An 18,724-nucleotide genomic window follows, 5' to 3' on the forward strand; every position below is an offset into this window, starting at 1 on the left:
TAAGAAGGGGCTCTGTCAGAGCGAAGACGTTTATCTGCATGAAAAAGAAGCCCAGCGTGGAAACAAAGAAGAAAGTATAAATATGTATGGAAATCTTGCTCTTGTAAATAATAGAACCATATTATTTTGAATTTTAAAAGTCTCCCATGGAAGAGATAATATTGCTCTGTGTGTTTTTGTTCTTTTTATCACTTTTGGCAACTGGTGCTGGGTCACGCTGCTGCTAATAAGTTACTCTGCTGTGCATTTATGGAGAGAGGGTCTTTTGTTAATAAGCCCATTCGCTCAACAGAATCCATGGATACAAAAGGGACCAACTATAATTACAGAGTGACTGGTGCTTTTTGCCCAATTTGGGTCAGCAGATGGTGTTGGAGAACAACTCCCATGACTTAGGGTTGTTCACCATGTGAACTAGGTTAATAGAAATTGCAATCCAACCATACCTGTGGTTCTGAGGTTGGGGAAAGGTAAAAGGACATCGGACACTATATCCACAAGCCTTGTATTTACAGTCAAACCCCACTCTCCTGACTCAACAGAACCAACCGCAGCCTTTCAAATGTTACTGTATCCTAACTCCCCATCAGATCTAGTCATTATGTCTAGTGATGAGGAACATAGAAGTTGTAGTTTAGTATCTGGAAGGTTGCATAAATTGATGGCATGGGCCTTGAGTTCGACACAAACACACAAGCAAACAAACAAACAAAATAAATATGGTGGATAAGTATTTATATCTGAGTGGCCACCACAATTAATCCCCTTCAAGTTGCAATGCAGACAAGGATATCATTATCGGTGAGGGCAGCAGAAGAGAACATTATCAATCAGGTCACTTGCCTCCGATCCCGTAGCTTCCGATATGGTGGCATAGGAGCTCTCCGGCGCCCAGGAGATGCACTCGACCACATGCTCATGTTCCCGAAGCTCGGCTTTGCATTCCTTGGTTGCTACCACCCAGACGCGCACTGTCTGGTCGTTGGAACAGCTGGCAATCAGCGTGCCGTCCTGGTTGGGCCGGACCATGCGGACCCATTCTCTATGCCCCGTGAATGTCTTCACACAGTAGCTGTGGAAGGGCACAAAACCGGATGGGTTTGCACAGGCAAGAACCAAACTGAACTACATCACAATTTCATTTTTTCACAACTTAAAAAAAAAAAAATCAAAACAAGCACTCTCTACGCAAGCAAACTTTAGGCATCTGGGTATTTCTTGCCTACCTCTATGAAAGTGGAATTAAACTAAACTGCCCTATTTTTGCAGAACACCAACCCCCATAAAGAACAAGTATAGGCCATCCCCACTGAGGTGAGCATAGAATAGTGGTTCCCAAACTGGTCCGTGGAGCACCAGTGGTCCGCAATATGACTCGCGGCCTCACCATTACTACATAGTTGCAACAAGAGTGACTGGTCTCGCAAAACCCTCTCCACTGGCTGCCTGTTTGCTACTGGCACAATTCAAAGTGCTGGCTTTGGCCTATAAAGCCCTAAGCAGCCCCGGCCCAGTTTACCTGTCTGAACCCACATCCCTTTACGAACTACTGCGGAAACTAAAATCTTCTGGGGAAGCCCTGCTCTTGGTCCCGCCACCATCACAGACACGTTTGGTGGGGACGAGAGACAGGGCCTTCTCAGTGATTGCCCCCCGGTTATGGAACTCCCTTCTTGGCAATATTAGATCAGCCCCCTCCTTCCTGTCGTTCAGAAGGATGGTGAAGCCCTGGCTGTGGGACCAAGCCTTTGGGGCAGTGCAATGAGGGAAAATGGTGTCCTGAGATGGTTTTAAAGCAACTTTTAATGTGAATATAAGTGATTTTAACGTTTGTATATATTTTTGGTTTTATGTCCCGGCATTGAATGTTTTCCGTATATATGTTGTGCTCCGCCCTGAGTCTCCTGCGGGGTGAGAAAGGAGGAATATAAATGTTTTAAATTAAAAAATAGTGCCACGGCTTATTAAATATGATTTTCTGTGGGCGAGTAGATGGCTACTACTGGATGACGTATGTTATGTTTCAGAAATTAGAGCTGATGTGGTCTATCCAATGAAGCTTTCTTAATCAGCACCCCAAACAACCAAACCCAATCTAAAATTGACCAAAAACTGATTGGTACTAATGTTGGAGAGTGGTCCCTGGTCAAAAAAAGGTTTGGAGCCACTGCTGTAAACAGATATGGTTTCTCTTCACACCCCTGTGCCTTACCCTGTTTGAACTTCCCACATTTTGATGGTTTTATCCCTTGAGGCGGAGGCTATATGATCCCCATTGGGCATGATGGCTACAGAAGAAACATTATGGTCGTGACCTAAAAGGGAGAAGAAGAAAAAACCAGCTTCAGTTAAGCTGCATATTGGCACTGTTATGCCACAATCTGTGCGTGGATGCCAGTACTCAAGCAATGTAAATGGTCCTTTTTGCAATTCTAAATACTCATCTAACTCTCAAATTTAGAATAATAATAATAATTATAATTATTATATTTATGACCTACGTCACCTTGTGGCTCGAGGCAGGTAACAATATAGCTAAAAATGCCCCATCAGACACATTTTATATAATACACCTATTAAAATGCAGTTATATGAAATACATATACAAGAGTGGGTCAAAAAGTAATGCCTCCATCACTCTAACTTTTATTTCTTTTCCAACTACTGGACTTTCTATGCATGATATGATGATACAGGTAACCGTACTCTACTGATACAGTCTTTTCTTTTTCCTATTGACTGATTAGAACCATGAATCCGAAGGTAACGAAGAGTCATCATTGAATTTCTGGCAAAAAGAAAGTTGTGCACCTAAGGATATTCATAATCGCTTGAAGAATGTTCATGATTTGGCCCCTTCTGGCTTTTACCTGTTTGGACCTCTGAAAGACAACCTACTTGATTTCAGATTCAATGACCTGAAGGACGTTAAAACAGCTTTAAAAATCATGCGCCATGAAGCCAAATCCTGAATTTTTCCAAAATTGTTTATATGCCTGGGTTGAACGAGGGCGCAAACGTGTACAAATTGACGGTCACTTATGTTGAAGGGTAGTTTTGTGTAGAGGGCAGTTCAGGCTATGATCTGGGGAAACTTCTTCTGTTCTAGGTTCATTCATAATGTTTTTATGACACAGGAGGCAAAACTTTTTGACCCACCCATATATTAAAGTATAAAGATTAAAATGCAGTAAACACAGGACAGGAGTTTAAAATTCACAGCTAAAACGTGGCTAGGTAGGCCTGCCAGAAGAGATACGTATTCAGGTGTCTTTTAAATTCTGACAGGTCATTCCACAGTCTTGGGGTGGCCAATGAAAAACGTCACTGTGCAAATTCTGGCAGGTCATTCCACAGTGTTGGGGTGGCCAATGAAAAACGTCACTGTGCGATCGGCTCATTTGGTACAGCTCTGTTAGACAAGGAAAGAAGTGTATTTCTCCCTGCCTGAAGCTGGTACTGCAACCCACCACATGGGCTTATGAAGGTTCCCCACATGGTGCACTATTGCAGGCACAGATAACACATTTGTGTGATTCAGAGATCCCAAAGGAGCCAAGTTTCTCTAGTACAGTTCAGTCAATACTTTCACTACTATTTTCTTTTCACTGTTGAATGATCAGCTCTCTTCCAATGGTTATGAATGGCCAAGTGCATTTCACAACTCCAGCAAGCAATATGAAAAAGATGGCTTTACAATTCAAATGATCAGTGGAGGAAGAAATGATGCCCTCATTGGGAAATATCTGAGGTTCATAGACAGCTCGCAACAAGATGAAACAAAATATGTTTCCTGGTCGGACTGCCTGTGTCATCTCACTACCCTATTAACCCAAGGGATGGCAAGTACAAAACATACAGTGTGTAATTCACCAAGTCACCACAAAACCTAATATTTCATGCGGGATAGTCCAGAGCTGAAGTCCAAGAAGGTAGTACTACTGAAGTCTGAAAAATACATGAAAATACTAACATAGCTTATTGTAAACATGGTAAGGAAGTTTGTGTCTGGACCACATTACTTCCAGATTGAAGGTCTCAATTTCCATGATTTTCGTGTTCCAACAATGCTATAGAGAGCTGAGTTCCAATAAGGCAATACTACTGAAGTCTGAAAAATACAGGCAAAATACTAACATAGCTCACTGTAAACATAGTAAAGAAGCGTGTGTCTGGGGCATAACACTTCCAGATTGAAGGTCTCAATTTCCATGTCCTTTGTGTTCCTGGCACAATTCTAGAAAGAAAGCTAGACTAGCAATCTACAAGCAGAAATGTCACTGCGCAGACAAACGTTGAACCATATGTACTCCAACCTGAAGTGCCCCATTCTAGACCTACATAATGTCCTGGTTTCACATTCCCTTCTACACATTTTGCAGCTATTTTCTCTGATGACTGTTGTCTAAGTTCCTTCAGTTGCTCACCATGCATGGTTCTTATACACTCGAAGCCTTGGAAATCCCATAGTTTAATGGTCATATCCGCAGAGCAGGAGGCCAACAGCTTGCCACTGTGGTCGAAGGAAATATCCTGCACAGAGTCTGTGTGGCCCTTCAGAGTTCGTTCAAAATCCCCCGTCTCATAATCCCATACCTAAAAACAGACAACAAGGCAAAATATTATTCCCTCTTGTCATGTGCATAATAGCTGGTGACCTTGCATCAATTCAAGAAAAGAGTCACACATTATCTAACTGGAAGAGAAAAGAATGAGCTATCCATGGCTATTTTATAATAAATGTAATATTACTAATAATATTACAGTATAATGCTATAGTACAATGTAATATATAATATTAATATTGTGCTATGGTAATAATATAATATATTGTATTTACGTTTTACTTGTAAGCCCCTCTGAGTCCCCGTCAGGGTGAGAAGGGCAGCATATAACTGTCGTAAATAAATTAATAAATTTTCGGACGAAGCATGCTTCATACATGTGCACGTACACAACCTTCCCTCTAAAACAGCGGTGTCAAACTTGTGGCCCTCCATGGGTTTTGGACTTCAGCTCCCAAAATTCCTAGGGTTTCTAGGAATTGGAGTCTAAAATATCTAGAAAACCACAAGTTTGACATCTCTGCTCTAAAAGAATAACAAGATCAGGTTTTTCCTTTTCCTGTGGAACAATATTGAAAAAATGTGTTTTAGGTTCAAAAGATGGTTCAAAAAAATGTCATCTCCTTTATAGATAGTGCCAAAATGCAAACCAGGAAATAAACTAATAAGAACACGGGCTCCAAAGAGCTACTAATACATGTCAGAAATATTAAATATTAATTAGGTATTTTTAACTATAAAAATGTGAGTCATGTACTGAAAGGGTTAAATTGATATAATGACTCACTAAAAGCTGCAATTCAATATAAGCAAGTGTGCTTGTAGCTTTGTAGCTCTCAGTCTGTGAGAGGTCTCTATGGAAGAAGGGACTCAGTGTGTTAATAATAATAATAATAATAATAATAATAATAATAATAATAATAAACATTATTTATACCCCGCTACCATCTCCCCATGGGACTCGGTGCGGCTTACATGAGGCCGAGCCCACAACACATCAATAATAAAACAATAGCAAACAAACAATACAAAACAGTTAAAATACATCTCATAAACAAAAATAAATAAAATATAAGCAGTGCAGTAACACAACAAGCATTTAAAACCTACAGCTGGGCCAAATGTAAAATTAAAATTTAAAAAATAATGCTGGGCATAAGCAAGGTAGGATTTAATTGGGATGGAAATTTTCGGAGGAGATAGGGCGTGCAAATCAATAAATCCTAAATGAATAATAAAGTGTATTTTGAGGGCATATTGTTGAGAAATTCATTATTCTGGAAAGGCACACTGGAACAACCACGTTTTCAGGCTTCTCCTAAAAATTGCCAGAGTTGGGGCATCCCGGATGTCCTTGGGAAGCGAGTTCCAGAGTCGAGGGGCCACCACCCTTGTCCCCACCAATCGCGCCTGCGATAGAGGTGGTAGCATGAGCAGGGCCTCTCCAGATGATCGAAGAGTAGTTAGTTAGTAGGCCTCAGTGTTAGTTCTCCTCCCTTACACTAAATTCTGCTCCTTTATCTCACCCCGAGTTTTTAAATCATTTTATGTACATGCAGCCTGCTCACTGTCATTATGTTTGGAGTACTGCATTTTTTCTTATGTTTTGTGTATATTGTTTATTGTATTTATATATTTTGTATCTTACTGCAATTTTGTTTATTTTATTGTAATTTTATTTTATTGTAATTTGTTGTTTGGGCTTCGCCTCATGTAAGCGGCCCCGAGTCCCCGTTGGGGGAGATGGTGGTGGGGTACAAATAAAGATTATTATTATTGACACAAAAGCACAGTATGTCACAGCAAACAACATCTATATGCTGGATTTCATATCACAAAATCACAAGTCGAACACTTCCCAAGCGTCTAAGACTGTGTGATGTATTTTCGAATGATGCGCACAGATCCAAGTAAGGTGGCCTTTTGCAGTTGACAGATTGTGATTTTGTCGATGTTTATTGTTTCCAAATGCTAGCTGAGATCTTTTGGCATGGCACCCTGTGCGCCAATGACTACTGGGACCATGTGGACTGGTTTATGCCAGAGCCTTTGCAGTTCAATTTTGAGGTCTTGATAGCGGCTGAGTTTTTCCTCAATGCGACTGTCACCTGGTATGGCGACATCAATAATCCAGACTTTTTTCTTTTCCCCAATTGTGATGTCTGGTGTATTGTGTTCCAATTATTATTATGAGAGGCATCAGTCTGAGAAAGCTTTCAGTGTGAAGAAGCCTCGATGTGAGATAGGCCTCAGTGTGAGAGGCCTGGTGTAAGAAGGCTTCGGTGAGAGAAGCCCCAGGTTGAAGGACTAGTGTGTAAAGCTGCAGTGTTAAGGCTACTGTGTGAAGCTCCTGTGTAAGTTTAGTGTGAGAAGTGGCTCTATGAGAGCGAAGCTGTTTATCTGCATGAGAAAGAATCCCAGCGTGGAAACAAAGAAGGAAGTATAAATAATTTTATTTGTGTTATGGAAACCCTGTTCTTGTGAATAGTGCAACCATATTATTTTGCTATTTTAAAAAGCCTCCTAAGGAAGATACAACATTGGTCTGTGTGTTTTTGATCTTTTTATCACTTTTGGCTACTTGTGCTGGGTCACGCTGCTGCTAATAAGTTACTCTGCCGTACATTTATGAGGAGGGTCTTTTGTTAATAAGCCACTTGCCCAACAATACGTTTATCAACCCACAATGACTTCAGGAGGTGAATCATCATGCTGTGAACTAAACTGACATTTACAAACTCTGAAAAGATAATGGAAACTCCATTCTGACTGATTCCTAGCAAGCATTACTGTGCAATCTGTTTGATTTGGGACAAATCTGTTAGATAAGGAAGTTTATTTCTCTCTGCCTGAAAACTAGTGCTACTTGTGCATCTGCAACCCACCACAGTTGGATGGCCACAGTGGAGCTACAAGTTTCAAAAACACCAAAGGTAAAACTGGAGTAGAAAAGTTCACATCTCCCCTTAAGCCAAATGGAGAGAAGACGATATAGACACAGCTCCATCATTATTTATTTTATTTACAGTATTTATATACTGCCTTTCTCACCCCTGGGGGGATTCAATGTCAGGCATCAGTCTGAGAGAGCTTTCAGTGTGAGGAAGCCTCAATGTGAGAGGCTTCCTCACACTGAAAGAGGCCTAGGGGCAACAGTAGAAGGCCTTCCCTCAATCCCAACTGCCACTCTCCTGGTCTCAGAAGAAAAGAAGCAACCACAGTCCCATCATGGCTAGATTTAGGAGCAGAAGAAAGACCCTCCTTTCACCCCAGCAAGCCAGAGGAAAGGCGGACATATACGAAGAAAAAAAAGAAACAAATCAAACAGCCTCCTACCTTTATTGTGGCATCCTCTGAAGCAGACACCATAACACTGAAAACTGGATGGAAAATTACTCTTGTGACAGGACTCCGGTGTCCGCTCAAGGCATACTTTTCGGGAGGACGAGGGATCCACTCTTTCGGGTCTCGCTTCTGACCAAGAGGCCCGCCTGATGTAAATTCTTCCTTTGCTTCGTTGAGTTTTGATTCTAATTCCATAACCTACATTTGAAAGGGAAGCGAGGAGAGAAGCAGAAAGACAAACAAAGGTGTCATAAGGCGTTTACGACAGCATCCTGCAAAACGAAAATTGCGGTCATTACAAAGTCCATTCGTTCTATCCTCTGAACCGATGGCCACAGCTAGCCAATGAGTATCTCGACAAATGAAGAGGAATGGAAAGAAATCCAGGCTCTGCGACCAGACACCTGACTCCATTTTTTGAGAATAATCTAATCTCTTACCCTTTATAAAATAATCCAGTTACAAAATAGTCAGAGTGTTTTCTTTTAATTGCACACTGAATGATCCAAAGAGTCAATGTAAGATACTACTTTAAACAACATTACACTTGTTTCATCACCAGGACCTCCTCCCATTTCTGGCTTCAACTTACCTTCTTCTGTAATCTTATAACCGATGTCCATTTTTTTTCCAAGAGTCCCGCATACTTTTTATCTAACTCTTCATTCTAAAGCAAAAGAAGATCAAGAAAACCATCACATACTTATACTATTTAATACAGCCCCCCCCCCCCCCTCCCAAATTAGGAGAATAATCATGCACAGGAAAAGCTTTTGGATGCTATCTTCTCCTTTTTTATCAGTGTCAAAGAACAGTATATTCTCGAGTATTAGCTGAGTTTTTCAGCCCTTTTTAAGACTGAAAAAGCCCTCCTTGGATTACACTTTAGTCAAGGTTACTCTGTTATTATTGTTGTTGTTATTACATTTATTATTTTTCTCTATTTATTATTATTATTACATTTACTATTTTACTCTATTTATTATTATTATTATTATTATTATTATTATTATTTTAATGCTAAAATAACATATAAAATGGCCCCTTTTCTATTTAAATTTTCTATTTTGTTGCATATTTTATTGTCTATGTTTTTTTATTTTAATTGCTTGTATTGTTGTTATTATTGCTTGTATTGTTGTATTTGGGCTCGGCCTCATGTAAGTTGCACTGAGTCCCTTGGGGAGAAGGTAGCGGGGTATAAATAAAGTGTTGTTGTTGTTATTATTATTATTATTATTAAAGCAATACAGCTGAAAACTGCATATTTAGAGTCAACTGGGATAAACTGTAGAGGTGATGCAGATATTTGAATTAGATCAGGACCTTGTTAACAGCTTGTTTATTTGAACTTTTGTTGTACTGTATATATATGTATTTGTCAAATGTTTTTGATACAGCCAATAAAATGTACTTATACATTATTATTATTATTATTATTATTATTATTACATTTATTATCTTACCCTATTTATTATTATTACATTTATCATTTTACTTTATTGTTGTTGTTATTACATTTATGTTACTCTATTATTATTATTATTACATTTCCATTATTTTACTCTATTATTATCTTTATTACATTTATTATTTTACTCTCTTTATTATTACTGGATACGTAAGCACATTTACACTGATGAAGGTTAGAATAATGGTTTAATCAGAGCTGGACAATCTTATCTTAAATTACAGTTTTATGTAAATATTAAAAAAACCTTTAACCTATAGATGCCTCGAGTAATGTAATTTTATTGGTATCTATTTTTATTTTGAAACTGACCATTAGCTGCTGCATTTCCCACCCTCAGTTTATACTTGAGTAAATACGTTTTCCCAGTTTTTTGTGATAAAATTAGATGCCTCGGCTTATATTCGGGTCAGCTAATACTCAAGTATATATGGTACTTACAATGACTTGAGGATAAGGCGACTCCGATTTTTTTGGATGGTATTTTGTAACTAAAATTGTAAGATTTATATAGTAATTTTTCAGTTTGCCCTGCAAAGCATGAGACTGATATAATCTCAAAAATCCTCGTGGCCAATAAAATGATCACAAAAAGCTGGTGTTGTAATTGACATTTGTGTTCTGGAGCCTGAGAGAGAGACCAGCAAAAGCAGATGCCGAAAGACGCAAATGAGCAGCAGAACATCACAATTGCTAATTGGATTATCTTCTTGGGTAAGAGGCCACTATGGAGACATTACCACCCTTCATGCTTGGGGCAATTTGGGGTTATTTGTGGAACTAATTTGTGCAGAAGCCCCTGAAGCTGTTGCACGGGTAGCATCCAACCCACTGGTGCTGGGATTCCTTTTAAAGTCTTTGAATTCATTAAGAGTTCTCTGATAATTCACTCTTTGGATCCAATCCTCAGTTCACTCATAAAGAATCGAAACCATCTCCCTTATGAGCACTGAGTAACAAGGCTGCTTAGCATATTCGGGACCTCCTTTTACCTTTTGGGGGAAAGATTTTTAATGAGGTTGCTGAATAGGCCATCAAGCCCCATTTTCAATTACGCATACAATGAGATTACAACCCAGGCTTTTCTTTGAATGAGAGCTGGGGAAATGAAATTAGAGCCTCAAGTGGGTATTTTGGGTTAGCAGTCAAAATTCCACGCTTTCACAGTCTGCTTGGTGGGCCTGAAGAGGACACTGGGAGATCCGCATACATTTACATTGATCAAAGTCGACAATCCGAAGAAACGATAACAATATTTCTAGATTTTACCACGACAAGTTACTTTTCTTTCAGTTGCCAAAGAATAAGAGCTGAGCAAGATTTTGTGTGTGATTGGAATTGGCTTTAATAGGACACATGCTTAAAAGGGGCACCTAAATATTATCCTAACAGAAGTGTATTGTCGAAGGCTTTCATGGCTGGAATCACTCAGTTCTTGTGGGTTTTTTCGGGCTATATGGCCATGTTCTAGAGGCATTTCTCCTGACGTTTCGCCTGCATCTATGGCAAGCATCCTCACCTCTGAGGATGCTTGCCATAGATGCAGGCGAAATGTCAGGAGAAATGCCTCTGGAACATGGCCATATAGCCCGAAAAAACCCACAAGAACTGACTAACAGAAGTGCTTGGACGCTCTTGCTAGGCATTGCTTTGCTGAAGAGGTCTTGCATTTTGCATATTGCTGGTAGAACAGGGAGGTATCTCCCGAAAAGCCTAAAGGCAGCCTATTCCACACAGAACACTTCTACATAGATGTTATCCCACTTTCATGTCCACACTACTCTGCAGACCAAATAACCAATGTAAAATGATTAAGCTAACACATTTCATACTCTTATCTCTAATATGGGTTGCTGGCCAAGCAGACCTCAAATATATACCATATATACTAGAGTATAAGCCAAGTTTTTCATCCCTTTTTAGGCTTCTATGAGTCAAAAGTTATTTATTATTTTACTGAGTTATTATTATTATTATTTTATTACATTAATTATTTTACTCTATTTACTATGATTATTAAGGAGCCCCCAGTGGCGCAGTGGGTTAAAGCGCTGAGCTGCTGAGCTTGTTGACTAAAAGGTCGCAGGTTCAATTCCGGGGAGTGGCATGAGCTTCCGCTGTCAGCCCCAGCTTCTGCCAACCTAGCAGTTCGAAAACATGCAAATGTGAGTAGATCAATAGGTACCGCTCCGGCGGGAAGGTAATGGCGTTTCATGCAGGCCACATGACCTTGCAGATGTCTACGGACAACGTTGGCTCTTCGACTTAGAAATGGAGATGAGCACCACATCCCAGAGTCAGACACGACTGGACTTAATGTCAGGGGACAACCTTTACCTTTAACTACTATGATTATTATTACATTTATATTATTTTATTATTATGTTTATTATATTTAGTATTTTACTCTATTACTACATTATTATTATAATTATTTTACTCTATTTTTATTACATTTATTATTTTATTCTAATATTATTATTACGTTTACATCATTTTACTCTATTATTACTTATTACATTTATTATTTTACTCTATTTTTATTATAACTCATTATTTCATTCTTGTTATTATTATTACATTTATTATTTTACTTTATTATTATTATTACATTTATTATTTTACATTATTATTACTGTTATTATTACATGTCCATTGTTTGACTCTATTATTATTATTATTATTTATTACATTTATTGTTTTACTCTATTATTATTGGAAGGATATGGAAGCACATTGACACTGAAGGTTAGAATAATGGTTTAATCAGAGTTGGACAGTCTTGTCTTAAATTACAATTTTATGTAAATATTCAGAAACATGTAACCTACTGATGCCTCAAATAATATAATTTTAATTTTATCTATTTCTATTTTGAAATTTACCAGTAGCTGCTGCATTTCCAAACCTCGGCTTACGCTCGAGTCAATACGTTTTCCCAGTTTTTGTGGTAAAATTAGGTGCCTCGACTTATATTCGAACATGTTGAAACTTGAATATGGATGCAATTGTCATGGAGCCCTCTCAGATTTCATCAATCGGTATGTGTGAGAGGTTAGGATTTTTAGGTTTATATAAAATCTCATAGTCTCTCCAAAAAGTTGGTCTAAAAAACAAGCTTGTCTCACTAAAATCATAAACAACATTTTGTTTCCGAAACTATAAATTGTGTCTTTATGATCCATTCCAATAAGCCTATGTTACCAAAGCAAGCAGAATGCTTGGTATGCTTAAAAGGATAAGGATGATTTAATATTAGAATACACCCTTAGCAGAATGTAAAGTCTACTTACCACATCAAGCTCTGCTTCCTTTTTAAAAACAGAGTATGCCTCTTCATAGCCATTAGAACGAAGATAATCTGCTATCGCTCGATTTCTAAACAAAACAAGACATAGGTCTCACATTTACATTCATATTACAGCCCTGAAGAGATCCCAGCCTCTTACACCCACGAAGCCTCCCTTCTCTTTCCATTTCAAAGAGAAAACATAATTATAGCTTGCAATGATCTGGATTTTTATAGGCAATGTTCTCACCAAGAGATGTTGTGGAGCAATTTGCTCCATATTCACTGTCACAAAGAACTGCCAGAACCTAAGGGTTGTGATGGCCGTTAGAGCAGAGATCATCTAGTGCTAGATTTGGGTTCTGGTGATTGCTTTTCTGGTTTATAGGCTTTAAAATCTTACAAAATGCTCAAGAGAACTCTTTTGAATGTTTCAGGGTGGATTTTGATGGCTAGCATTCCAAAATCCATTCTTCAGCTGTTTTGGCCTCCAATTCCCAAACGTCCTTGCCAGCTTGTTCAATGGTCAAGAATTTTGTGAGTTGGAGGCCCAAAACGCTGGAGGGCCGAAAAAGAGGGTGCCTGAACTACAGTGTCACACTTGCTAATCTGATTCCTATCCACCCATACATGGGAAATCACAAGAAAAAATGAATAGTGTTTATATATAAAATCTCTGCTTGTGTATGTTTGTGCTCGCAAAACAGAAAGTACCGCATTTTCTGGCGTATAAGACTACTTTTTAACCAAGAAAATCTTGGTCAGGGGTCATCTTATACGCCTTATACGCCCAGTTGTCTTGTATGTCGGAAAATACAGTAGTCGGTCGATTGACTTGACACTTTGATACAATGTTGCATTCCAATACGCACATTTTTATAGTAAAATGAAATTTCAACACAGCACTGCATTCGAATACACGCATGTATTCAGAGTAAAACTAGCATCCATGAATAGACCAAGTAGAATCTGTGATGTCCAAAGCAAACACTCACAAACTACCTTTCATTTTACCTCAGCAGTATAAGAAATGAAAACTGAGCTCCAGCAACCAATCGCTGTGTAGTTTTCCTTTTATCACAACAGTAAATGAAACAACCTATCCCCTGAACAACTTTCATTTTACCTCAGCAGTAGAAGAAATAATAACCCATCACAGCAAGCTTTCCTTTTACCTCAGCGGTATAAGTAATAACAACCAATCACAGAGCAGCTTTCATTACACCTCGGCAGTATAAGAAATGAATGCTGAGGTATGATTGGTTATTAGCATACTACTCATTCCGAGCGTCACGGCATTCAAGTACTAACGACTTTAATTTCAATACGCCTTGCGTTTGCTATGACTATCAATAAAGCACAGGGGAAATCTTAGCAAGTGTGTGGATTGAAATTAAGAAAATAATTGCTTCTCTCATGAACACTAGCATGCTCCAGAGTAACAATCAGATCTTTATGTTTATGCAGAAAATTGACAAATCAAAAATGTAGTCAATCCAGTAGCTTTACAATTAAAAATATTTCTGTTAAAATCGTCTTATTTCTTCTTTTCCTTTCATGCCACACAGACACAGCAACACAAGGCAGGGTGTTGAATTGAATGATGTGTTTTCTGAGTGAATCTATGTTTGCAGCAATACTTTTATTAACTATCTCATTCACTTCATATCAGACTGAGCCACAGAGAAGAATGTTCAGGTTTAGCTAGTGTGAGTGTGTGGCCATAGGTTTTTAAATCCTCGTGTGTTACTGTCTATGTGGGAGTTATATTAATTATATTGTTTATTTTGCTTATTCCCTGTCGTTTTTATTGATGTGTTGTTGTTGGGCTTGGCCTCATGTAAGCCGCTCTGAGTCCTTTGGGAAAATGGTGGCGGGGTATAAATAAAGTATTATTATTATTATTATTATTATTATTATTATTATTATTACACACACACACATGCATGAATGTCAAGGATGGAAACATCTGACAGTTGATTTTGTGTACTACATTCTCACCGGCCACGGTAGTGGTTAGATATGTGTGCGTATTCACAGTTGACCATGCAAGTAAAGCCAAAATACCCTTGTCTAAACTAGTTGAAAAGTCAACTGAGGTAAGAGACTCGAAACAAGGTAACAACTCCCACTCTTAATTATTACATGACACCAGTTCTCAGTGTGTATGTTTCACATTCTCTGTTGACTTATGGTGAGCCCATTAATTTATAGGGTTTTCTTATGCAAGGAATACTCAAGGAATGGCTTGGCCAGGTCCTTCCACTGAAATACAGGGCATTTTAATATTAATGATATTACATTAAAAGTGTGTGACAGTGTGTACAGATGTCCTTTTACATATAGTGTCAGAACACTTGAGAAAGTGAATGCAAAATGTATAAATTATACAGAATTAAAAATGATGCTTGAAATAAAGCCATGGAGAGAAAAAAGAAAAGAAAAGAAATACAGGGCACTCCACTATCCAGTTTAATTTATCCACATTCAACAAAGTATGTCTTTTCTATAACAACAACAACTACCACTACTACTTTATTCATATATCCCACCAACATCTCCCTGAAGGGACTTGAGGTGGCTTACAGACAGCACAAAATGCTTTAAAAATAAAATAAAAGTAAACACAATATAAAATACAATAAAATAAAAGACATGCACATATAAAAACATCAAAAACTCTATGTCCTCTAGTGTGACTCTATGGCACTTTTGGCACAGAAGTCCGTCATTTCAATAGGGTTTTGTATTATCCACTGTTTGAAATATCCACACAAAGACAGGGAACGTATGCTCTACGGATACAGAGGTCGTACTGGATAGCCCTCAGGACCTAGTCTTCAGTGATGGTCCATTCAACTAAAAACCAAAGCTGCCCCTGTTCAGTTTCCTAGATCAGATGGGACATGGTACCATTATGATATTTAGGTCCTTCCAGTTCTCAGCAGGCATGACTACCTTAGAATCATAGAATCATAGAGTTGGAAGACACCTCATGGGCCATCCAGTCCAACCCCGTTCTGTCAAGAAGCAGGAAAATCGCATTCAAAGCACTCCTGACAGATGGCCATCCCGCCTCTGTCAAAGAAGGAGCCTCTACCACACTCCGGGGCAGAGAGTTCCACTGCTGAACAGCTCTCACAATCAGGAAGTTCTTCCTCATGTTCAGATGGAATCTCCTTTCTTGTAGTTTGAAGCCACTGTTCTGTGTCCTAGTTTCCAGGGCAGCAGAAAACAAGCTTGCAACCTTCTCCCTATGACTTCCTCTCACATATTTATACATGGCTATAGTGTCTCCTCTCAGCCTTCTCTTCTTCGGGCTAAACATGCCCAGCTCTTTAAGCTGCTCCTCATAGTGCTTGTTCTCCAGACCCTTGATCATTTTAGTCGCCCTTCTTAAAGGTGGGAGGATTAATATCTACTATATCCATAAAAAAGGAGTTGATTGTACTGCACAATACTGTACTTCCCACTCCCACTTAGTAGAAAATTAACATTGAGATGCCACACTTTTGTGGAATACATAATAGACTTAAAATGGCTTTTAAAAGCCCAGAGTAATACTACAAAGGGTAATTACCTGCTTCCCTCTTTTATCTCGCCCGACATTTTAATTAGTTTTAATCAGTTTGTCTTCTTGATTACTACATGTTGCCCGCCCATTACAGTGCCTGTGCATATTTTTTATTTTTCATATTGTTATGTATTCATGTGTTTTATTTAACTAAGATGTTATTGTTTATTATTCACATTTTCTGTCTGTGTTTTGGTTTTCTTTGTTGTAATTGTCATTTGGGCTTGGCCCCATATAAGCCGCTCTGAATCTCCATTGGGGAGATGGTGGCGGGGTAACAAATAAAGATGATGATGATGATTATTATTAAGACCTGGCCTCTATATGCAGCAGAATGAGTTGGAAGAGACATGAGGCAAGAGAAAAAACATTTGGGGCAATGGGAGAGAGGAGTATTTGCGCCATTTTGTCTCCCAACTTCAACTATTATTGTCAGTTGATTTTCTAGTTATTAGTCTGGTTTGGAAGGCTGCAGTGAATTTACTCTGAGCAAGCTGAGCATGTGCTACAAAAACACTGCACCCCTAATTATCGTGTGTGGGGATACAGGAAAAAAGCTCATTTTTAAGAGGATAACCTCCAGCAACCTCCTAAAATACCACCTGAAATTGCCACTCAACTACAGTGTCCAGCAGAGGACAAATGAGCAACGTGCAGTCACTAACTTAATCATTCACTATCATGCTTTGCGGACTCTATGGGATTATTGAGAGATGTGAACCACACCAGACCCGCTCCTGGTTTCATGAGCCTGCAAGCCCCCTGTAGCTCTGCAATTAGTCAATTGGTTGCTGGCAGCAAAAGAGCAACATGTAGAAGCCATATTTTAATGCATTTTAGGATATCAAATGAGCCCAAAGTACTTCAAAACATTTTTTTTACCACTACTATCCTGGGAGACTTTAGCAGCAACACGGATCATGAGAAGAGAAATGTTTCCCATTTGTGCTACAGATGTTGAGTTAGAGGTCGGTTAATGGCAACAGCTATCTGTAAGCAACAAATGTTTGTAATGAGACAGTGGAGTTACTTACAGCTCATCCCGTTGCCTCTGCGACAGCACCATGGTGGCTGTAGTGTCAGGTTAACGTCGCTCGGTGGTCTCCTTGTCAAGCAGCTCTGAGAGTTTGAGGTCCACAGTTTGGTTTGCCACAAAGTGGCTCCAATCAAAGGACAGCTCTTTTCCACAGGTAAACTCCAAAAAGAAGAGAAGATGCATTCAACAAGGATTCATTCCATCTAAAAAAAAAAAGAATAGTAAGGATAAGAAATACAGATTTTACTTTTATAGAAGTTGTTTGTTGCAACTACACAATTCAGTGATTTTTCATTAGCGAAACCAAATAATGTGCCAAATTTATTTATTTATTATTTATTTCAAGCATTTGAACCCCACCCTTCTCAACCCCCCCATGGGGGGGGGGCGCTCAGGGCAGCTTACAGCCGGTACAATTCGATGACATACATAACAAATAGTACATTAAATTAGAAAGTACAATGATAAACGTGCAATAATACTGACTGTATAGCGTTATCTAGAAATGAATTCAGTGAACACAACACAATCGGAAGCCTATCCATAGTCCATTTTCCATAGCTTTTTCATCATTGTCATTGTCAATTATCTGCAAGCTACCCAAAGGCCTGGTCCCATAACCACATTGTCAATTTCCTCCTGAAGGAGAAGAGGGATGCTGTTGATCTGATTTTGCTGGGGAGTGAGTTCCACCACCAAGAAGGCCCTGTCCCTCGTGTCTACCCAGCATGTTTGCGCCAAAGGCAGGGCCGAGAGCAGGGCCTCCCCAAAAAATCTTAAACTTCGAGGTGATAGCTAAATATAAATTATGGCAAATTGAAAGCCAAAAACTACAGCATTTATTTGTTTCTAAGATATATTCCCCCCATATAAACATTTCTGAAAATTAGAATCACGAGTTACAGATATCTTTTCGTTCTGTTAGTGGTACTGAAGTTAGTGTATGTCTTACAATTGATGGCATTTTAGTATCAAAGAAATAAATACAGTAATTGGGTTACAAAGAATTCAGGAATATGGCTTTGGAGGAAGAAAGGAGTTGGTCATTCAGCTGGACGGGGTGGATTTCCAATGTGAACTCCATCTTGAAATAGAGAGCCATCCCATTACTGTATGTACTCATGTATACATCAGCATTGCTACAGTACATCGTAGCAGGATCAAGTGTGTGTGTTAAAGAAAAACCTTATGATGTTAATTGTTATGTGCAGCTGGTAATGTAGGTCAGTCAGCATGTTTGGGCCACACTCAATGGAGTATAACAGTATGGATTTTAGAATACAGTTTGGAGAAGCAATATGCTGTAATGCTGCTATGCTCTAACAACGATGCTCTTTGCTATGGTGGAATAGCTATTTACTCAAGGTTTATGTTTTGCTCTCTCATTTGAATGAAGATGAAAAAGCCTTATTCTGTGTTACTTACAAGGACTATGTAAGTTTGT

General features: G+C 38.8%; 1 protein-coding gene across 2 annotated transcripts in view; it reads right to left on the reverse strand.

Annotated features, from left to right (window-relative positions):
• Nucleotides 1-18,724, reverse strand: part of PAFAH1B1 (platelet activating factor acetylhydrolase 1b regulatory subunit 1) — a 61,785-nt gene that overhangs the window by 15,491 nt on the left and 27,570 nt on the right. For both annotated transcript variants that reach the window (XM_060756961.2, XM_067472058.1), the window contains exons 2-8: nucleotides 17,279-17,483; nucleotides 12,675-12,759; nucleotides 8,503-8,577; nucleotides 7,902-8,108; nucleotides 4,428-4,596; nucleotides 2,213-2,315; nucleotides 844-1,072 (exon numbers count right to left, since the gene is read on the reverse strand). In XM_060756961.2, the coding sequence (XP_060612944.1) occupies nucleotides 844-1,072; nucleotides 2,213-2,315; nucleotides 4,428-4,596; nucleotides 7,902-8,108; nucleotides 8,503-8,577; nucleotides 12,675-12,759; nucleotides 17,279-17,310 (900 nt within the window). In that variant the 5' untranslated portion in view covers nucleotides 17,311-17,483. The remainder of the gene's footprint in view (nucleotides 1-843; nucleotides 1,073-2,212; nucleotides 2,316-4,427; nucleotides 4,597-7,901; nucleotides 8,109-8,502; nucleotides 8,578-12,674; nucleotides 12,760-17,278; nucleotides 17,484-18,724) is intronic.

This window comes from Anolis sagrei, chromosome 11 (assembly GCF_037176765.1).
Source record: "Anolis sagrei isolate rAnoSag1 chromosome 11, rAnoSag1.mat, whole genome shotgun sequence".
In the NCBI taxonomy this organism is placed as follows: Eukaryota; Metazoa; Chordata; class Lepidosauria; order Squamata; family Dactyloidae; genus Anolis; species Anolis sagrei.